Raw genomic sequence first — 22,998 nt, forward strand, 5'->3', positions numbered from 1 at the left:
AGAAACACAGAAAACTTGAAATAAACACACAGAAAAACATCTGCAAATAAAGCCTGCATGTTTGAGTGGTAAATGATAGTAACATAATGTTTCTTTATAGATGTCATAATGAACGTGATGTTGAGTTTTATGCCATTTTTGTTCTGCCCTATGACAGAGTTGTCTTGCAGTTCTTACAGTTTGTGCATTTCTCCATGCAGATTTCTTCTTACCAGACACAACCTTCATTTTAATGGAATCAATGATATCTTAAACTTTAGACTGAAAATCATTTACCAACTTATCTACGTCATTACAGCTTAAAGGTGAGGAAGAAGAATAGATTTGATGAAATGTTTCTGCTGTGTTTTCTGTGGAAGAACATCACTTACTAGCAACATTTGTTCATGGTAAGATCATTAACTCTCAATGAGACATGCAAGTGCCTCAAAGTAAGACAGACACCATGGACACCATGGTGAGTAATAAGGGCACCAGAATGGGGTTTTCATAAAATGTAAGTTTCATTAAAAAACAGAAAAAGAAAGGAATTTATATTTAGCGTGGAAAGGACAAACAGGATAACAATCATTTCCTCCTATTTTGGTCACAGTTATTGGGAAAATGAAGATGTATCTGCACCCTTGGCTGAAATCAAAAATGCAGAAGGATAAACTGAAGGTAGTGTGGGGTATAGACGCTGTGCTAAAAATAAAGCCTCTGGCATCTGCAGACACCACAAATCTGTGTGCTGGAGTTGCATTGGGCAAAGAGCTCAGCTCACTGGCCGCCAGCTAATAAATCATTTTATTAGCCCGATTGTAAATAATTGAACCCTCTTATTGCACACAACTCATTTACGGTAGTCTAACAGATCCTGTATTGAAGGACAGTGTGAGATTAAATAGTTAGAATAATGTGTTCTTGCCTGCTTTCTGCAGGAAACATGCACAGTAGAGTGGCTTCTGATGCAATCGCTAATGCTTTTAAGTTTTTGATGTACATCTAAGAGTGCTGCATAGGAGACCGACATGACAAGGGTTAGGGTTACCCTAACGCTCAGGTCATAAAGTTTCTGTCTGTCTGTCTGTCTGTCTAGTAGTATGAGATTGGAGGCATTTGTCCACATCGTCAGACATATTTTCTTTCTTTGTCTCATATGGGTCGATCCCAACAACAGCAATTATGTTCATGTATCTTTCTCTTGTACATTGGTCAAGTGTCCACACATTTTTTTTCTTGGTTTCAAAGCTATGGGTCCGCTATGCATTGTTCGTGCATTTGCTGAGCAGAGATTTAATCCATGCAGAGAGAAGTTTTTCATACAAGGAGAAACTCTGAGCATGAACACAAAGATTTGAGAGAGCACAGAGAATATTTGAAAGAGAGGGTAAGTTTTGAGTGCGAAACATTACAGTTTTTGAGAACAAAGATGGCATTCTGTTTTCAAACTGAAAATGTATGTTCTCAATATATGGTAGAAAAATTCCCCAATAATATGGTACATAGAATCTCAATACTTACAGCAGAACTCATACTGTTGACTTTATCCAAGAGAGCAATAATGAGGCTGTAGAGGTTTCCCAGATATAGAACAAGGACTCTGTAAACACATAACACAATCTATAAAAACTGGTATATCATGTGTGCAATTTACGGTCCAACACATTCTTTCTCCCTATTCATCATATAGGGGCGCTTGCCCAGGTTCCCTGAGTCACATGTTGAGGCAACAGGTACCCCCTTCTTGTCAGTAATCAACGTGCAGGGTGTTTTCTTTGAATGTTGTAGAGCTCTCTACACATTGGAAACTGATGACCTAGGAACGAAAAGCATGAGTCTTTGTGAACGGATTGAAGCACTTTTGATGCTTTCCAAAAAAATTCAGTCGATGTAGTTGTATGCTTAACAATTATGTTTATTTTACTTCAGCTTTAAAAGATCCTCCAAATCTTTGAATATATGTTGTAATTTTATCTTCATTTCTGCAAATTTTTTAACATTCAATGAAAACACCCTGCCTGCACGTCGATTACTGGCGAGAAGAGGATACCCGTTTCCTCAACATGTGACTCAGAGGGAACCTGACAGAGCGTCCATATATGACGAGTAGGGAGGAAGAATGTGTTGCATGGTCAGAGTAATTCCTTGGAGGGATTTGTAGTACTTCAGTAATATTACTTCAAAATATATTGTAGTGCTGCTCTTACTTGGTTTTGGAAACTCTACACATTTAATCATAATAATATTTTTCTGGATGTTTATTTTATTTTTATTATGCATGTCATTAATCCCATTGCATACTCTTGCCAATGAATGTTTCACTGATAATGTCTAGTATGTAATTACATACTAAACTAAGCGTTAGGGTTATGTAATAAAGTGACTTTTGTGGCGTTCCGTACTGCCGTAGGGGTTAGCGCGACCCACATTTGGAGGCCTTGAGTCCTTGACGCGGCCGGCGCGGGTTCGACTCCCAGACCTGGCGACATTTGCCGCATTTCTTCCCCCATCTGCTTCCCCCTTCCTCTCAGCCTACTTTTGTATAAGGGACACTAGAGCCCACAAAAAGACCCCCTGGTGGGGACAAAAAATAAAGAAAATACAGTGACTTTTGTATCATTTCTTTTCCCTTGGTTGTCTTTAATGTCATTATTATAGGTCATATTAATGTTTGGGTTGTCTATGTTGTCTCTAAACATTTAATGAACGTTTGCAGACAATGCTTGCTGGTCGTCAAAATTACACACCTTTAAATGGCGAATGTTGTCAACAATCGTTCAGTGAACATTTGTTGAACATCTGCAGACAATGACCACTGAATGTTCGGTGGTGTTTCATTTGATGTCTGCTGAACATTCTTGGCAACGTTCAGGGGTTGCTCTCTGGCATGTCACATCCTGCTAGGTAGGATGTGACATGCCAGAGTTTCTGTGGACTGGGGGATAAGCTCTCTTAGGCAGTGTAACAACACACCACTGAAAATGATCTCTGGGGAATGTTAAAGTTCAATGAATACTGCAGAATTTCACAAAGCTGGTTTGTATCGCCATTCCATACTCTGGGGCTGATATTCCCAATGATGGAAACTGATAAACTTACAGAACACATGGAACATAAGCAGGAACCTGGGCAACAACTACAGTTTAACACAAGAATCCAGTGAATGTATGAAACTCAAAATAGTGTGAATGGGAGATACACACACATTTTAAGCTGGATTAATAATAATAAAAAAAACAGCTTGACTTTGGTAAAAAATAAAAATGAATCCAAAAAATTAAAAGAAGCAGACATTGTTCCCTCTTTTCTAATCTACATGTCCCTGGTGAAAAATATTGAACCCTGCTATGGCTACTGTTGGGTAAGTAGGAAAATGACATTATTAAAAAGATTTCATCAGAATCCACAACTAAGGATACATTATGCAGATAATGGTCAATTAAATTACCTGGCCAACTGGAATCTCAGGGAGGTTCTTGGGTGATACATCTCCAGCTGGGCAACCAGCTCAAAGGCAGAAGGTGCGATCATAGTGATGAGTGAGACCACCACACTCACCTGAAGGGACACAAATAAGACAGCAATTTGAAAAAAAAGAAAAAGATATGTCTCTTTCACAAAATAAACTAAACCAGACCCAACAAAACATTAAAAAACAACAGCTCTACAGAAACTGAGAAACCTGGAATTTTTAAGAAGTGTTACTGACTGGCTGACTACAGTTTGCTAAAGTGTTGTAGAATCATCCAGTTAGATCAACAAGTAGGTTGACTAAAACTCAGAAAAATAGAAACAATCCTCTCTCTGTGTGCTGTTTCCATCTGTCCCTACCTCTATTGCATGTTGCGTAATCAAATGAAACCAGTAATTCTAATATATATCTTGCTTCTGTACCTCATTCTTCTCCCACAACGTCAGCTCTGGCTTTTCCTGCTCCAGTTTCTGGGATCGGTCTACAACAAAATAGATGATGTAGATGCTCCCAGCTAGTGACAGCAAAACCAAGATATTGGCTAAAATACGCAGACTGATGAGAACTGCCCTAAAGAAAAAAACAATTGGTCAAATGAATCTAGTGGAATTTATAAAGAAAAGAAAAGAAAAAAGCTTTACATTCAGTACATTCTATCAGTGAACCCTCAGTGTTAGATGTTTTCTGGTCTATGTTGTGATTACAACGTACAGCTAAGCCTAAAAACCCCTGGCAGTAAGAATTTACTGTTTTTATAGTTTTTATGGCAGGACATAAGATAGACATCTCTCGAAAGATAAAAAATTACAATGCAATGGAAAGACAATTTTAGAACAAAATAGTTTTTGTTCAATTTTATTTGAAAATAAAACAAATACAATATTCATGAGAAAACAATAGTTTAGAATATTTTTGTCATGATATGTTGCAGGTTGATTGTGGACTCAACTGTAGAACAGCAGAGACGTGGAGTAGATTTAGAAAATATTTAATGAAAGACGATGATCACAAAAACTTACAAAAAAATCACAGGGAGCCAGAAAATCCAATGAAAATGGCAGCAGGCAACACAGGGAAGAACCAGAGACAATAAGAGCTCAGAAGAGCAACAGGGCAGGGAGACTTCAACACCCCTGGTTGCCTCTCTGCAGGCACTTCATTTAAGTTTCTCGTATTCAAGCAAAAGTTGTCTAAACCCTTGTTTGAATGCCAATCCTAAAAAAATCCTGGCCAAGTCATCTTCTTAAATCAAGACATACAGTGGGGAGAACAAGTATTTGATACACTGTTGATTTTTCAGGTTTTCCCACTTGCAAAGCTTGAAGAAGACTGTCATTTTTATCATAGGTACTCTTCAACTGTGAGTGATGGAATCTAAAACAAAAATACAATGTATGATTTTTAAATAATTAATTTCCATTTTATTGTGTGAAATAAGTATTTGATACACCAGAAAAATGAAACTTAATATTTGGTACAGAAACCTTTGTTTGCAATTACAGAGATCAGACGTTTCCTGTAGTTCTTGACCAGGTTTGCACACACTGCAGCAGGGATTTTGGCCCACTCCTCCATACAGATTTCCTCCAGAGCCTTCAGGTTTCGGGGCTGTCGCCGGGCCACACGGACTTTAAGCTCCCTCCAAAGATTTTCTATTGGATTTAGGTCTGGAGACTGGTTAGGCCATTCCAGGACCTTAAGATGTTTCCTACGGAGCCACTCTTTAGTTGCCCTGGCTGTGTGTTTTGGGTCGTTATATCATGCTGGAAGACCCAGCCACGACCCATCTTCAGTGCTCTTACTGAGGGAAGGAGGTTGTTGGCCAAAATCTCACGATACATGGCCCCATCCATCCTTCCTACAATATGGTGCAGTCGTCCTGTGCCCTTTGCAGAAAAGCATCCCCAAAGAATGATGCTTCCACCGCCATGCTTCACGGTTGGGATGGTGTTCTTGGGGTTGTACTCATCATTCTTCTTCCTCCAAACATGACAAGTGGAGTTTAAACCAAAAAGTTCTATTTTTGTCTCATCAGACCACATGACCTTCTCCCATTCCTGCTCTGGATCATTCAGATGGTCATTTACAAACATCAGACGGGCTTTGACATGCGTTGGCTTGAGGAAGGGCACCTTGCGTGCACTGCAGGATTTTAATCCTTGACGGTGTAGAGTGTTATTGATTGTTTTCTTTGAGACTGTGGTCCCAGCTCTATTCAGGTCATTGACCAGGTCCTGCCGTGTATTTCTGGGCTCATTCCTCACCTTCCTCAAGATCAGTGATGCTCCACGAGGTGAGATCTTGCATGGCGCCCCAGACCGAGGGAGATTTTCCATTATTTTGTATTTCTTCCATTTTCTAAAAATTGCACCAACTGTTGTTGCCTTCTCACCAAGCTGCTTGCCTATTGTCCTGTAGCCCATCCCAGCCTTGTGCAGGTCTACAATTTTATCCCTGATGTCCTTACACAGCTCTCTGGTCTTGGGCATTGTGGAGATGCTGGAGTCTGATTGATTGAGTGTGTGGACAGGTGTCTTTTATACAGGTAACGAGTTCAAACAGGTGCAGTTAATACAGGTAATGAGTGGAGAACAGGAGGGCTTCTTAAAGAAGAACTAACATGTCTGTGAGAGCCAAAATTCTTACTGGTTGATAGTTGATCAAATACTTATTTCACTCAATAAAATGGAAATTAATTATTTAAAAATCATACATTGTATTTTTCTGGATTTTTGTTTTAGATTCCATCACTCACAGTTGAAGAGTACCTATGATAAAAATGACAGTCTTCTTCAAGCTTTGCAAGTGAGAAAACCTGAAAAATCAACAGTGTATCAAATACTTGTTCTCCCCACTGTACATAAATGTACTTCTCTGTAAATTCATTAAAGTCAAATAAGTAAACATAAAAATGTGAATAAAAGTTTTACTGGCCCACCAGTTGGGACTCCCGAATACAATAGGGGAGATCTAAAATCGCTGTGATTTAATGATTTTTCTTGTCTTTTTGTAACAAAGGCTGCAGTGACAGTAATGGAGTGGCCATTTTTAACTGGGCTTAATGTACCCAATTTAAACTTTATTTAAGCCCTTAAAGGAACTGCAACAGAGTGACTCTGAAATAAACATAGAAGACTCAGGGTAACCAGTCTAAATACACCGAAAGATTTTTATTCTCACTTTCATAAACTGAAGGGGACTCAGAATCAATTTTTCTTTCTTAAGGGCATTTTTATCTTTTCTTGAAAGCCAACATGACCAAGAATCCACTCAGACGTAATAGGCACTATGAATCTTGATTCAGAAACACTGTTAAAATTGGAACATGCTCATGCTTTTTTCTCTTGATTAACTAGAGGAGTCTTTGTTAGTGCCAAAAACCAAAAAGTCATACACAGGCATGCACAAAAACACTTACAGGCTTGTATCCTTCTTCTTTTCTTGCTCTTCAACAATTGCTTCCTGTTCATAGCAACATGAATTAACCCACTTGTAAAATTCAAGATTTGTTTTGACTTAAATTCTCAGATTAATTGAGTTTAATCCAGGTTAGTTTGTTTGCAAGAGTTTTGTGTAACTGTATAACTGACCCTGATGTTGTTAACAATTGCAGCCCCTTTGCACTCTGCAGCTTCCGGATTACCAATCAGGTAATCCCAGGCACAGAAAACTCTCCAACAGAATGTGAAGTTTTCATCAGAAGCACTGGCCAGACTCAGACGAGAGTTCTTTGCCATTCTGGTGGAAACATAAAATGTAAATCATTTTTAAGAGTATAGAGACTGGAGCTGAAAATACATAATCAGAACCTTTAGATAGGTAGTAAATAGCACAAACATTACTTGCGTAACAGGATGATGAAACTGTAGGCAAAAACAGCCATCCCAACAAGGAAGTATGCAAGTGGCAGCCGGTAGCCAGCACTGCCAATCTTCCTCACGCTGCCATAATAACCATAGAATAAAACAGAGTACTGCAGGTAACCCTGTGGTGAATCATACACAAAACACAGTTATATATAACGATAATATATTGAGGATGATTCTAATAAAAGGGATTACAGAATTACAGCTAATATACAGTATGTTGCGTGTAAAATTATATATAACTGTACAAGGAAAAAAATGATGTAGAAAGAATGATCATACCATAACTTAGTGACTTATGGTAGAAGAAATTGATTAAACTGACCTTGGAAAAAAAGGAGGCACTAAATTTATGTTTAAGTGAAGATCTATACATAGTGTGTTATTGACCAAACAGTAAGAGGAAAGAAAGACTTGCCCCAAGAGACCAGATGGTGTCCAAGTCTTGGGCTGATGCAAGATGCTCTTTGGGGATAGTTTTACTTCTTGTTGTTCCAAATGGAGCTCCAGCCAACAGCTGGAACAGGAGAAGATTAATACAGAAAAGATCAATTTTATTGCACTTGTATCAAGGAAAATCTGACAGGTGGAGACTCAAAGAAACACAGCAAACCTTCAACATTTACACCATACAGATACTAGAAAGGACATATTTGTTGCAAAAAAAACCCCCCAAAACATCATATTGTCACGTTTAGCTGAGCCACATGGATATAACATTTTATATCTGGTCACAAAATCTGCAGCATTAAAAAAAAACAAAAATATAGGATTGACAGAACCTCCTTAATGTTTGATGGTCCATGTTTTTAATCACAAAAATAGAAAATGTGAGAATGTTTCAACGCAGAGAATAACAAGGTTCTTAAAACCTTGGTGCTACAAATAGATAAACAGAACAATAAGATTACACTGGGAGGATGACAGTAAAAGTAATGTCAGTGGAAATTGCTTGTGTCTGCATGTCACTAACAACAATAAATCCAGCATCATGTTTCCTCCTCTTTTGTTCTCTGCAGTTTGAACATATTCCCCAGGGATACATTCTCAGCTATCCCTATAAAAAGACGAATTATTGTTTACAGAGGGAAAAAACAAAACAAAAGAAATTGAATTATCTCTAAATTTTGAACAGTGGTATTAAATTTTAATACCTTACAATAAAGAGGAACAGAAAGGTCTACATTTAAATAGTTTTTTTAAATTTATTTATTAAAACTCAAAGTATTTTAATATCACATTGTCACATCACCTATTCACAGACAAAAAAGCTTTTACAGATTGGTAGGCAAGGCTGTGAGAAGAAACTGGAATCCAATTTTCAGCCTTGTTTCTATCTTCAAGATCGCCTTTGGCGTAGATTAAGTTATAACTTTTCCTTTTTGAAAATATTTTCCTGCATTTGAGCTGTCCAAATCTGCCCAGCAAAATGTTGAGTAATGTGAAATAAACTTAATATTTATTTATATATGAGATGGTTAAGGAGTCTCCTCTCAACACACACAGAGCGATTTAGATGCGCCTGACGCGCATCTAAATCAAAATGTCACGTGTCTAACTTTAAAGTGCACACATGGTCCCGTTATTGACATGTGTAATGCGTTTGCTGTGAACGCGCCATAATTATTTTTGCCTTTGCTAAAGTTTTGTGCGGTATATGTAAATGTGAATTACTATAGACACTGACCTCTGGTAGCACCACAAAAGATCCTGTCATGATGGTGAGGACGATGTTTATCCCAAACAGCCAGCGAAGAAAGATAAAATAGGAGGCTACGCCTGATCCAAAGTGACCTCAAGAAAAATAAAAATGTTACTAAAAATTTATTGAAAACATTTCATAGACTGTAATTTATTTTTCCCTGACAGCAACAAACACTTATTAGATTATAAATAAATGTGCCCTTTAAAACAAAACGTTCAGAAAAAAGGGAAGAAAAGGCAACACACTTATAGCAGATGAACATTACTTACTTTCAATTTTTTTGATCCTCACTTCCCACGGAATGAATGTAACAACAATGTTGTAAAGCACACGGTAAAGTTTTTTCAGCAGCTACAGAGGAGAAAAGTTGTAAAAAAGCACAAAGTCAGAACAGTGGCATTAGCACAATGCAGAAGACAAGATCTTGTTCTAAAGTCCTACATTTTCTTCAGTTCACCTTTTGTAGTTTATTATATTTTATCCCTAACCCTACCACTGAGGGAGCGCCCAGACATCCTTCAGAGAAACTGCTTGTATCTGTAATCTCATTTTTTCGGTCAAAACACAAAGTTCATGACCATAGATGAGGGTGGGAACGTTGATTGACTGAGAGCTTCGCTTTTTGACTGGTACAGCACCCGCTTATCTGTAGACGCTGCACCAATCCGCATGTTGATCTGCCACTCCATTTTTCCCTCATTCGTGAACAAGATCCCAAAATACTTAAACCCCTCTACCCTTTTCCATGGTTTTCCAAGGGACTCGGTCTAACGCCTTCTCCAAGTCCACAAAACACATGCAGACTGGTTGGGTAAACTCCCATGCACCCTCCAGGACCCTACTGACGATGAGAAGCTCAGTCATCCAGGAGGAACTCAGAGTAGAGCTACTGCTCCTTCATGTCAAGAGGAACCAATTGAGGTGGATCAAGCATTTGGTTACACTCAATAGAAATGATTAGTTTTATGCATTTACATCTAGTTGATTGATTTTTATATAAATGCCCTTTAATTTATTATCTACGTAATCTAATCAATTCTACAATATATGGAATGGAGTTAGTTAAGATATACTAAGACAGTTTAAATAATTAAAGTAGTAAAACAAACAAGAATCTGTTTTTAAAATTTGACTTTGGTTTTCATTCAAGTTTTGAGAAGTGAAATAGGAAAACAGAAATCATGTTTTGCACCAGTAGGTCGTAATGTTTCATTAAGTTGGCTGCCAAAACGGTAAAAGAAGAGAATTGATTCGTGACAGAGTTAAGTTTTATGCATTTCCATCTGTTTAATTTTACTCAAAATCTCCCATTTTTACATATATGCCCTTAAATTAGTTATCTACATCATCTAATCTATGTATTTAATGTGATTAGTTAATATGTACTAACAAAGTCTAAATAATTAAAGTTGTAAAACAAACAAGATTCTGTTATTTATGTGAATGCTTTTTATTAAGTTATGAGAAGTGAAAGGGGGAATCAGACACAATGTACTGCATCAGTAGGTGGCAGTAAAGTCCCTTTAAGTTGGCTGCCACCAACCAGTCTTCCATTTCATTTGTCCTTTTTCAGTTTTTTAATTCAATTTACTCTATTTTTTATGCCTTTTCAATTTTCCTTTTATCATTTACCCTTCTCCCCAGTTACTGGGGAAAGGGTAAATGATAATATGATAATGAGGAGGGGGGGCGTCATCAGGCTACAAGTTTTCATCAGTGAGCCGGAGCTTGGCAACATCTTTAGAAAATAGTGCTATAACTCCTGACTTGATTATTTTTTGTGTGGACACTCAGACAGAACATGTTCCAGTTGGCGGCTCTCATGGACTCTGAGGTTCATCGTCTGGGTGTTCAGAGTTTGGAGGAAGCAGGCAGTGAAGTTGGCTTCCGGTTGAATGGATGAACACATCCATAAGTGAAAACTTATGAATGTGATCATAAGTTGAAAACTGATCTGTTCATGAGAGTGAACACTCTGAGAATGTTCCTCAGAAAAAATCTAACAATTTTTATGCGACTGTTGGCCTTATAAATATGTAAAATATATCTGACACAAGATAATAATACGTATGTGAAAATCATGAAAAAATATTACCAAAGGGTTTTTGCAACACATTTATAATCTGACTTCAAATTCTCATCTCCCCCATTGTTGGACAATCTTGTGCTCCTGTTTCATAACACTCCCCAGAGACAACATAAAACATTATATATTAAAATTCATAAAGAGGTAAATAGTACTACAAATTGTATCTTATGCTTCCCTCATTTGAAATTGAGATCTCATGTTAGAAAGATAACCAGTGTGAATTGAAAGTACATCAGCTCCGGCGGTCTGATAACCTCTTGTTCTCGTCAGCTGGCCTTCATACTTTAGGACAATCTCTCGAGCCTGCCTAAAACAAAAACAGATAAGTGAAAGATATTTATTTAAGTGGGCACTTCTTGCGGTTGTCTGTGTTGCACTAGATCTAAAGAAACCTCTAAGTGAAGACACAGTTGTCAATGACTTCTTGGGTTGCTATAGTCACAGATGTTAACACAATCACAGTGACATATTGTGACGTTCAACTGTGCTAAACCAAAGCATGAATATGTGGACTTTCTCTGTTGAAACCTGATTCTGTAGAAATAACTTATGATCTCAACGAGTAAAAAAAGACAGTGGAGAAAGTAAAAAACCTCCCAAAGTACAACTTGAAGACAATATGAAGAATGACATATTGCAGTGAAAAATAAATATTCAGCAGCTTTTTTGGAAGCATTTTCTGCACAACCAAAACTAGAGTGATTTCTCCAAACTATTGTTTCCTCTCTGATGACCACAGCAAAAACACATTTTCTCCAGATATCCAGATTACCTGAACCCTAACACTATCTTTGCATTTAGCGTCTCGTGACTAAACAAATAGCACTAATGACATAGTAAGATAAACAGGTCCATCTACTTTAGCAGGTATGAACACATATTTTGTCACAAATGACAAACTACAGATTCTAATCAGGTTTAATAAGTCTATTCTTTAATATGTTTGGCTTACTACTGCACATAAATAAATAAATAGCCATCTGTTCAAAAACTTGTATTTGCACCAGTGTGATCGGAATCAAGTGTTCCAATCACTTCCATGACCACTATAACTTTATAACAGTGAATAAAGTTAAGCACCTAGGCATGAAGACTGTTTTTACAAACATTTGTGGAAAAATTGGACATGACTGCGTACCAGAGCACAAAGCTAGGTCCACAAAAACATGGACGGGAGAGTCTAGTGTGGATGACCCTGACTGGCCTGCACACAGTCCTGACCTCAACCTGATAGAACAGCTTTGGGACGAATTAGAGCAGAGACTGAGAGCCAGGTTTTCTTGTCCATCCATATACACATTCCTAAACCTTGTGGACAGCCTTCCCAGAAAAGCTTCATCTGTTCTAGCTGAACAATATGGATTAGGAATGGGATGTCACTTAAGCTCATATGTGAGTCAAGCCAGGTGTTTTCCTATGTTCATCCTTTTGAAACCATCGTTTGATCAAAGTTCAGTAAACAGTTTTAAATTACAGTCAAAGAAAAATACATGGAATTAGACTAAACTGTTAATGTAAAACTGATTTGGAGGTAATTTAGAATAAAACAATATAAGATGTGAAGTACAGGCTCTGGCTGCAGCTGCAGTAGAAATAATCACAGTCATTCAGCCTCAGTGGAAAAGCGCAGACTTGCAACCCATCCCTGATGAAGGTAATAAAACCTCTGCAGTAATAACAAACTGCCCATATAAAACCTGTTAGCCACGGCACATACTCAGCACATCTTATTTTAGACGCTCTCTATTCATTCAAGCTCTATTTGGAAGAGCTTGTTCTACAGATCCTAAAGCTTTAGTTAAACATTTAAGGTATTTTTGGATTCCTTGGATATCTGATGTTGTGCATGGTTTTATCTAATGCCCATGGACACAGAAACTTAAATACACTCCAGTAATTTCTTGTTTGTTTTATATTTACCGGACAATGCATTTTATTACACTGACCATATTAAAATGACAAAATATTGTTATTTTGGTAAAATTGGCTGCTGTGGCTAAAGTGATTAAGAGATAAAAACTGCTATATTAACAAAATAAATAGTTATAAAGGAAAATGTTGGGCAGTTAAAATACTAAATGAGTTTTTTGTAGATTAGGAATAAGATTTGGTTATTCAAGTTTATGTTCTCCTACAGATATTTTCTTTTTTAGTTTTAAAACAAATGAGAGAAGTCAGAGAGAGGACTTTCTTGAGCAACATGTGCGGCACTTTTTACTACAGAAAGAAAAATACTTGAAGAAAGAACAATGTTGCAAACATAAAACCAGCAGCTAAACAAAGGATACTTTAAAACTTTGAGCTTGCGTCTCATTGGCCAGGGTCTGGAGCGAATGTTGGCAATGATCTCTTTTTGGTACTGAATGTTCTGGAACATTTCTTCAGGGTCATTGCTGTCCACTTCCTTATCATCTCCACCTTCTTCATCCGATGAGCTGCAGGTTATGAGCACAATGAAGATGACTGCCAAGCAAATTCATTAAAAAAAGCAACATAATGGCAACATCTTTAGATTACATATAAACACTGCTAATAGAAATACTTATCATTTGTGACACACTTAAGAGCTGGTTATTGCTACATTTGAATACAATAATTAGAAGGTGGAACAATGCAGAATGTTTCTGAATGGGTATGTTAGCTGCCCAATAAAGGGAAAAACTCTGGAGTTTCTATTATTATTCTGTCTGATTACAATATGAATTTGAAGAGACAGGCTACAGTCTGTTAAGGCAAAGAAAGATCTAGAACAGAGTAACCAAAATACAGAACAAAGTCCCCTTAGAATACTTGACAATAAAAAGGAACAGATTAAATTATAAGAGCAACTCACCCCTGCTGGTGGTCTCGGTAAGCAGAATAAATCCTTCTTGAGTTCTTCCGTACAGTCCGATGTCTTTTGGCAGCAAGCAAGGATCTACTGCTTCCAACCACAGGTTCAGATGCTGAACTCATTTTAACAAGGTTTGTGTGAATAATTGTGTGTTGATGATCAATGTGTATAAATCAGTATGTGGACAAATGCCACCTCTCTACTATGTCTCTTCTCTAAGGTCTGAGCTGGCGCCAACTGCTGCTTTGGAGCAACAGCACAGCAGTACAGACCCATGGACACAGCCATCAGTCCAATCACAGCCTGCAGAGACCACTTAAAGGGACAGCACTACACTCTTCTTCACACACGCATGCACTGGGTATTAACTGAATGACAGCTTGGGTAACAGTGGTTTAGCTACTATATATCTATGCATGAAGCTCAATTAATTTGCATACTTTTTGAAAGAATTATCTTGTGTTGAATCTCCACTTTCACTCCTTTTAATTAAAGCAGATCAACAGATGGATGATGGGGCCAGAACGTGGATAGACAGATGTCTCTTGTTTAATTGGTGACTCTTTAAACAGACTCTGTGGACTACTTTTGAGCAATGTCTCTTTCTATTAGATGATTCTTAAGAGGCTGTTTGTGCCTTGGCCCTGCCACATAGTACAACATAAATGTACGCTATAAATTACAAAACAGGAACTAAGGCACAAGGACTGTTTGAGAGAGAATCATATACCTATTAAACAGAATTTTTGCTTATTTATTATTTTTGATTTGAAACTACCAAAATAACTCAATTCAATTCAAAAAACCTTATTAATCCCCAGGGGGCAATTAAAAGAGATTTACTGCGGTGTTCAGATAGAGAAGCTTCTGTATGGTTGGAATTATGAGGCCACAAATGATTGCTATGAGTTTTTCTGGCTGACAATCAACTGCACTGTTTCATAGCTGCAGTCTGTAGCTAATGTACTGACTTACTTTAACTTCTGATCACACAAGACAGAGACTTGAGTTTCAAGTCAAGTTATGGGTATTTAGAGAACAATTCCAAGTTGAGTTTGAAGATTGCTTTTGCAACTTAGGTGGAAATTCAATGTAATTCTCTATGTCTGACTAATTATTTCAAAATGATAAATTGGTTTCCCAGCTAATAAGTGAAAGCTGGAGCAAACTACATGTCACTGTCACTGGACACGATGCATGTGCACATAGGACCACTTTTTTCAGTAACGAGTAATCTAACGCGTTGCTATTTCAATTCCAATAGTCAGACTACAGTTACTTATCGAAATCACTTTGCGTTACTATCTACTTTTGTAATTTAATCGTATTTCCTCGACGCATCTTGTCGAGTGACCGACGTCTCTAATCTAAACAATGGAGGGAGATGCGCATTTTGTTGGTGGAAAAACTGGAACTATTTTGAGTTTCTGCCGCCAAGTCCGATTATTATAAGAAACTTTGGGCTTCATTTTTTTTTAAGTCGCTTGCAAATTTAATGAGCGGCGGGTTGCGCCTTTTTGGGCTCGTTTTTGAACGTGAAGTTGCTCATTTGGGCTTGGAAATAAGCAGAGACTCATAATAAATCCCAGAATTTGTCCGTCATTAAAGTAGTTTTACTCAGTCTCTCTCTGTCCATCATTTCCCGGATGATCCGTCCCGCTGTCTTTGTTAATGTCAAGTTAATGTATTACCTCTGAATGACGTCGAGTTTCGCGTTGCGCTCCAGAAAACTGCAAACATATTCTAGACCAATGTGCAGGCACGTGCAGAAGGGGGGGCGAAGGGGGCTTGAGCCCCTGCCCTTTTTATCCTTGATGCCTAGTGCCCTTTTTGAGGTTTTTTTGGGGGGGGCGGGGGGGGGGGGGGGGGGTTCCAAAAAATGTTTTTTAATTTTTTTCTTTTTAATCTGTATGTCAGAAGGCCTGTTTGTGCCCCTCAGCAATAATATTTAGCTAAATAAAATAATTTAGTAAAAAAACAAACAAACAAACAAAAAAACTAGTCTGACTGCCCTCAATCTAATAAAGACTCTCAGAGCCTCCATGTTGTTCAGACATCGAGTCCATGGTGAGGAGGAGGAGGGGGCGGATCTGTGTCTTCTATCAAATTATGGGCAAGAATATTTTTTTTCATACACTGGTTTGTGAATAAAAATGTAGGTCTGATGTTGACGTTAGAAAAACTGTTTCTATTTATATTTTTATAATCGTCTTTGCAATAGCGGGACAAAACCCGCCTCCCCCCTAAACACAGAAATGCTTCAGCTGCAGAGAAAACTTCTGACTTTAACTTAATCAGGCTGCTAAATGCCCGGTTCGCTACAGGCAGTGTGAGTCGATCCCACCGACAGATATAAAAAATGTCTGTAACACACGGTACCGGCTGTCACCGCGAGTCGCAACGAAGCCCAGGTACCACCTGGTACCACCTATAGACTGTTTGCTCTGCTTCTCCTTAACGTTTCTACCGGGCGGGTTAAAGCCGCTGCTGACGGGATCTGGGCTGGAGGTTCGCGGCTGTAAATAGAAGTTACTGCAGAACCTCAAGTCTTAAAGGAAGATTCGGCCCAATTAGAGCATTTAGACTTCACAAAATAAACATCAGAGAAAATATTGTACAGTAAAAAAAAATTCCGTAAAAAAACAGGAAAATGTCCTGGTAATTTTCTGCCAGTACATTTTCTGTTTTTTACGGAAATTCTGGTCATAAGTTTTCCGTAATTTAACAGCATTTTTTATGTTAAATTTACCAGCACTTCTGTTAATCCATAATTGAAAATTTCCGTATTTTTACAGTACATGTCCTGTATATTCACAAACACTTCTGTAAATAATGAATTGAAATTTTCAGTTTTTTTACAATATGTATTAAAACATTCCGTAAAAAAACAGAAAAACATCCTGGTAATTTTCAGCCAGTACATTTTCTGTTTTTTTACGGTATTTTCACAGTTTTTCAATGTTAATTAACTTGCATTTCTGTTAATCCCTAACTAAAACGTTCCGTATTTTTCCAGTAAATCTGTAGTATATTCACAAGCATTTCTGTTACTTAAAAACTTGTATTTTTGACATTCAAACCATTCAAGTCTGTGTTAGACATTGACTAAGTAATAAATATAAAGCACTACATTTTAAATAAACATAAATTTAAGCAAAACTCAACTTCTTATTCAAAAGGACATTTAGACCATGAAATTTAGTGTTAAAATAGCTCATGCAGATGGGTTAACAATGAAACCATAAACAATCCATTTGCAAATTTTATTTTGCAGTTCATGGTTTTTCAATACCATATCAACACATCATTACAATATAATTACAAATTGCATTCTCAATTATATATTCAGTCAAACATATTTTTAAAGTTGTTAAGGTCAATGTAAAGTTCATTCTTGAGTCCAGACTTTGAAGTCAATTTAATAATTTTGTTAAGTTTAATTTAATTAACACAATCCAACACTAACATTAAAAAAATACAATTTTAATCTTGCAATTTGCATTACAAGATTAAAATCACAGGTGTAAACAAGGACCAACATCCAACTACTATTTTCTGAACTGCTGTCAACATAACAGAGAACATTATGAAGCATCACCTTTTACAAGAATCAAATTTTCCATGGACTGTCAAAGTCATACAGTTCATTTACAAACTTGAGCAGTCGGGGTGGAATGTGATGATGCTTCTTCCCCTTCATTTCAGCCTTTGACCCTCGTTTGGGGTTTAAGCCCAGAAAGACTCTAAAAAAAAAGGGAATGGATACTTGAGTTTAACATACAGACAGATGCGTCCAAATTACATTATTGCAGCTGATCACCAGTCCAGTTGCAGTCATGCAACTGGACTGTCTCAACAGTTGCAAATAACTCCTTGACAATCCTCAACTATGACTAATTTGAATGAACAATCACTGAAACAACAAAATTGTTGGTACACTTCTTTTAATGAAGGCAAACCCGTAACAATCACTGAAGTTACTTGAAACTGATAAAATTGTAAAAAAAGGGGCAAAAAAGATTGACTGAAAATTAAACAATGAAAATAAGACAATGCTTCTGAACTGTGTTTCAAAAGCACAGAATTAATCAATTATTATTGCTCAGACCAAATAATTCAAAATATCAACAAAAATATACCAACCTTTGTATAAATTCCAGTGTCAGGGACATGTCTTTTGGATATTTTATGTTCAAGACATAAAACATGGAGAAGGCGTAGCTTAGGGCAGCGATGGGTGACTTGATGTGGTCATTCACAATCATTTGGTCAACAGCAACTTTAAAAAGCTGTTCACCTAAAGAAACAAATCATTAATACAAGAGTTTAAGATCCACCACAGGTGACCAGAACATGTCCATAATATGTTCTAAATACGCGCAGTAATTATATAGAAAATGTTTTATTATATTAATTTTCATATGACTTTTTTTTCACGTACCTGTCAACATATTTTTCTCTGTCCTTACATTTATTCAAAATACTGTATAATCCATGGGTGTCCAAAGTCGGTCCTCAAGGGCCGGCATCCTGCATGTTTTAGTTCTCCCTGGTTTAACGCACGTGGATCAAATGATGGCTCATTAGAGGCCTAAGAGGAACATTGACTTGCTGAAAGGTTGTTACTACCACCAGGGAGAGAATAAAACATGCAGGATGTCGGGCCTCCAGGACCGACTTTGGGGACCACTGGTATTCAGTTCCAACAATGTGTATGATATTACATCAAAATGTATATTAGCAAACTTTAACATTATTTGAAGGTTATTCTAGAAAACAAAGTACATATAGAATTTTGAATCAAAAGTTTAACAGACTGAGGAAAGCAAAATAATAATAATTACACACCCATTATAAAGATGCATGGGGTGCTTGGCAGGTCAAGATCAGGACTCTCTGGATGCAGCAGCTAAGGAGAGAAAAGAAAATATACACAAAATAGAGAAATGTAAACACCAAAGCATGTAAATCTTCTAATAATGGACGGAACTAAACAGCTAATGTTTACAAAAAATAATTGTTAATATCTTTGGACAAAACGAAATGTTTACAGTGTAAATTTACCTCATTTTGACAAAATAGTTGGGTTGGTTTCTCCTTGAAGAATTTTGCGATTCCACTAATCACCTGGACAGCATCACTTCCTGGAATATCCACCCCTCTGGACCCAAGGAAGTCCTTTATTGTCTTTTCTTTCTTTGACAAATCCTCTGCCAGTCTGGTTTGTACTGGGAAGCCAAGAAGGGTGGTTGTGTGATAAAACAGGTGGATTGCTTCAAAGAGAAAAGGCCAGTCTTCTAATAACTTGCTGATGGAGTTTCCTCTGTTGATTGCTGCTCGCTGGATGCTATAGGTTTCAGCCATCATTCTTCGAACATCAGACTCTGGAAAATGATTTGTTTGGAAGGCAGTTTTCAGTTGTTCCTGTGTGAATTTTAGGTTTGTCACATTCTCAGCAGTTGGCTGCCACTGCACACAACCATAGTGATTTGAAGTCAAAGACTTTTTCTGTGATGCCATTTCATCTTCGCATTGTCTCTTTGTTGAACCAAAGCTCAATGGTCTCATAACATTTTCAACTCTGTTTTCAAGCTGTATAAACAGAGAATCATATCTTGTTCCAACAACTTTTAATCCATTGACCTCTCTGTCTTGGAAAGAGCAGGGATATTGCTCTATGATCTGCTGTGCAATGTTCCTCAACTTAGCTCTTCCAGGCCTTTTTTGGTCCTTCCCAAGAACATCATCAATGATGATGCGAACAAGTTCCCTTCTGTCTTTAGGTTTTGGTCTTTTCTTTTCTTCAACAGCAATCATAAGTTGGGGTGGCATTTTGTGCCATGGCACAGGATATGCCTCACAGGAACCGGAAGTCACAGGTGATAGTTGCAGCTGGTGGCTATTCAGCTGCAAAAGTTCAGTAGTGGGGGCAGAATCAGCTTGCAATTCTAAATAGAATCAATAGAACAAAAACAAACAAACAAAAAACATGTTAATTATATTTATATGAACACAAGATTAAACCTAAATGATATATATATGTGTGTGTGTGTGTGTAAAGATTATACAGACATGAATAAACATACTCATTATGAGAAAATTATACAGTTTTTATTTGAAAGTAGACTAACTTACCAGTGCTGAAAGCTTGGATCAGTCTTCTGCACTGGATAGGTTTTAGAATTCCCTCAAGATCCTCTGTCCTGACGAAACCAAGGTCTTCAACACAGCTTACACCAATCATCTCAAGTGTAGAGATAACTGACTCAACCAGATCACTCCTGAGTGATGGCAAAGCTTTCTGAATACTCTCTTTCACATGCTCCATTTTGGCATATGCTTAAGTGGGTGGAGTAACCTGACACCTCTGTTGTAAAAACAAATAGGAAAGGAATCACTGAGTGTCTTAAGGTGTATGCAGGCCAGATTGCCCAATTTTTTTTTTTCCATTTCATAGACTCCAAGCTCAGGCACCCATTTTGCAGATTTTTCTCTGAGCAAAAGCAAAACATCAGTTTCACTTTTAACAACAATAGATGCAATTTGTCCCAACTGTAGTTGATTTTTTGCATAAGCTTGTAAGACAAACATGCCATTCCCATAGGTTGTTCCACAGACTTCTACTTTTTCTGTGACAACTGAGTTCAAAGCATTTAGTCCAAAGGTCTTCATCTGTGCTCTGATGTGACCATCATACAGTTCTGGACAAAAAGTGATTGACTCAGAAAATTGCACCTGGGGAGTAAAAAAGCTGCCATGGCACTGATAAGCTTGAAGTAACTGATGCCTTTCAGCTAGAGACTTTGTCACATTTTTGAAATTTTTAGTTGACCTAATACAACGTTTGAAGTAGCTATGCTTACTTTCAAAGTGCATGGTCCATGTGTGTATCAGTGGACCAAACTGCAAACTCAAATCTGCATAGTGAAGCAAATAGTGATGTTTTGGTCGAAGAGGTACATGTGTAAATAACTCTTGCCTCTTTTCTACATATTCCTCGATCAGTATTTTCATATAGGCAATCTGAGGTTTAGAAAGGCTAGGCGCACAGACTAATTCCACTAGCTCCCTCAGGTGTAGTACCATTTGCCACACAGGATTGTCAGAATCTTTAATTCTGTCATGGAGTACAACTGGCAGGAACCTCAAAAGCCACCTGTTTTGAGCTGCATGGCCTCCAAGCTTTTTCCCATGGGTGGGAACAGCATTTGGCTTGTTAGTGCTTTCACCAGGGAATGTTTTTATTCTGTCATTTATAGACTTATAACTGAACCACTTTTTGAACTTTATTAAAAACTGCAAACACAGCGCCAAGTCATAATCAACCACACCCTCAAACAAATCATGTGCCAAACAAGGGGGTAGTCCAGGATGGCACACATGGAAAAAGGACAGCTTGTTGAAAACACTGTTGCTTTTAACTCCCTGGTGCATGCTCAGTCCAGGCTGGCTCTCCAGAAACTCCACACACTCATTGTAATTAGCAGGATTTCTAAGTGACTCGACAGTGAGTGGATCATCTCTAAATGCATCTTTAGTAATGAGACAGTATCTACAGAAATACTCAGAGACACTGAAATTTTCTGTAAACCCACCAATCATGTGTGAGCCCAAGTTATCTCCCATTATGCATGCAACAGTGCCTCTGTAAACGTTGCCCTCAAACTGAATTCCATTTTCCTCTAGCTCACACAAGTCTGATTCAAGCTTACTAAAAACTTTATTGACTCCAAAATATTTACTGTCTTTCTCCTGACAGAGCAGTACCAGCTGGATCTGAGGTACTTTTGAACGTTGATATGGAAGGAAATTTCCCAAAGTGAAGTAGACACCCAAAACCTTGTGTTTCTGCTTGGCAGATCCAAGAGGGTTAGCCACCTCAAATGCATCTTGGAATAACATAATCTTTAAAGAATTTGGGACTGAGGCAAACAGAGGATTAGACTTAAGGACATACCCATCAGTGAAATCACAAAGTACATCGGACTCAACATGTTCAGGGTTCAAAATCTGTGCAGCTGCACCTGCATCTTTTAGCATTGCTTCAACACTTTCCTTTAACGGAATGTAATGATAGTGCCTCTTCTGTCCAACATCATTGTGCCCAAGTGTGACTTCAACAGGCTTAACATAGTTGAAGTGTGTCTTGTAGAACTGAAGCCTTCGATGATGTGTACTTAAAGGACCATTTGCTTTTAAAGCGTCATATACAGGTCCCTGTTCATAAGCTTTCTTACTAACACTTCTTAATGTCTCTGTTGTCACAGAATACTGTTCTAGTTCTCTAGACAGTGTAGACATTGTACATTCATGCTGAATATCTTGAAGAGTTTTCATTTCAGTTGCTATCTCTGTCACAGTGGAGGCTGGAACTAAATACTTTGCTTGCAAGCCCAAGTAAAATATGGCCAGATTTTTTTGTGTAGGTACATTGTGCATCATTACTTTCATTTACTTTCAAAGCCTGGTCAACATTAGCATCTCCTACATTTTCTGAACTACATGGTGCCTCACCTGAGCTTGACTGTTCTGAAACCGTTTCCTCAAGATGCTGTTCTGCAACGTCACATAAATGCACAGCTGATATTTGACTTTCATTCCATCCCCTATGATACCTGGAGATGTGAGATGAAAAGGATGGTTTCACATGAAACATTTTGGAGCACCCATCAAAAGGGCAAGTTATTGCTAAACCTTCTTCTATGTGGCCACTTAGATGAGAAATTATCCCTTTGACATCCGCATATTCTGTTGTACAAAAATTGAATGAGCATTTTAACTGTACAGATAGAGTTCGATTTTGGGTTTGACTGGTCTTTAAGTCTGAATGTGTTCTTGACATGTGAACAGCAAAGCAACGATATGAAGAAAACCTTCTTCCACATTTTTTATGACCACAGGAGAAAAATACATTATGGACATGTCTGTGAGATCTGCAATGCTTCAAGTATGTGGATGAGGAGATGCATGTAAATGTGCAAATATTACACACATACATAATGTCTTGGCTTTGTTGCAGTAACGTATGACTGCAAGAAAGTAATTTGTAAG

The 22,998-nt window shown here is 37.6% G+C and overlaps 2 protein-coding genes across 7 annotated transcripts in view; both read right to left on the minus strand.

The window, feature by feature from the left end:
- The window catches only part of LOC122821268 (transmembrane channel-like protein 3), a 73,255-nt gene extending 59,053 nt beyond the window's left edge, over positions 1-14,202 (minus strand). For 4 of the 6 annotated variants that reach the window (XM_044099055.1, XM_044099054.1, XM_044099063.1 and 1 more), the window contains exons 1-12: positions 13,948-14,202; positions 13,403-13,549; positions 11,346-11,421; positions 9,295-9,376; positions 9,008-9,114; positions 7,739-7,837; positions 7,297-7,439; positions 7,045-7,192; positions 6,873-6,916; positions 3,877-4,024; positions 3,431-3,540; positions 1,504-1,582 (exon numbers count right to left, since the gene is read on the minus strand). In XM_044099055.1, coding sequence (XP_043954990.1) covers positions 1,504-1,582; positions 3,431-3,540; positions 3,877-4,024; positions 6,873-6,916; positions 7,045-7,192; positions 7,297-7,439; positions 7,739-7,837; positions 9,008-9,114; positions 9,295-9,376; positions 11,346-11,421; positions 13,403-13,549; positions 13,948-14,069 — 1,305 coding nt within the window. In that variant the 5' untranslated portion in view covers positions 14,070-14,202. Of the gene's footprint in view, positions 1-1,503; positions 1,583-3,430; positions 3,541-3,876; positions 4,025-6,872; positions 6,917-7,044; positions 7,193-7,296; positions 7,440-7,738; positions 7,838-9,007; positions 9,115-9,294; positions 9,377-11,345; positions 13,550-13,947 lie in introns of those variants that run through there. The other 2 variants (XM_044099043.1, XM_044099071.1) reach the window with 2 other exon arrangements.
- A 2,994-nt stretch (positions 14,203-17,196) lies between these two features.
- On the minus strand, positions 17,197-22,548 carry LOC122844638. The gene is made up of 6 exons (XM_044140313.1): positions 22,462-22,548; positions 20,083-20,314; positions 19,012-19,895; positions 18,796-18,856; positions 18,091-18,244; positions 17,197-17,690 (listed from the first exon to the last, which is right to left on the minus strand). The coding sequence occupies exons 2-6, from the start codon at positions 20,273-20,275 to the stop codon at positions 17,558-17,560; spliced, it is 1,425 nt and encodes a 474-aa protein (XP_043996248.1). The 5' UTR covers positions 20,276-20,314; positions 22,462-22,548; the 3' UTR covers positions 17,197-17,557.
- Positions 22,549-22,998: the final 450 nt, after the last annotated feature.

The sequence above is a fragment of the Gambusia affinis genome, linkage group LG02, assembly GCF_019740435.1.
Source record: "Gambusia affinis linkage group LG02, SWU_Gaff_1.0, whole genome shotgun sequence".
In the NCBI taxonomy this organism is placed as follows: domain Eukaryota; kingdom Metazoa; phylum Chordata; class Actinopteri; order Cyprinodontiformes; family Poeciliidae; genus Gambusia; species Gambusia affinis.

Bases quoted from the DNA above. Each gene is read 5' to 3' on its own strand.
- LOC122844638 (XM_044140313.1), bottom strand. From the start codon at position 20,275: ATGGAGCATGTGAAAGAGAGTATTCAGAAAGCTTTGCCATCACTCAGG. The intron at 19,896-20,082 runs GTAAGTTAGTCT...GATTCTATTTAG, and splicing joins GATCCAAGCTTTCAGCACTG to AATTGCAAGCTGATTCTGCC. The intron at 17,691-18,090 runs GTTGGTATATTT...CTTTTTTTTTAG, and splicing joins ACACTGGAATTTATACAAAG to AGTCTTTCTGGGCTTAAACC.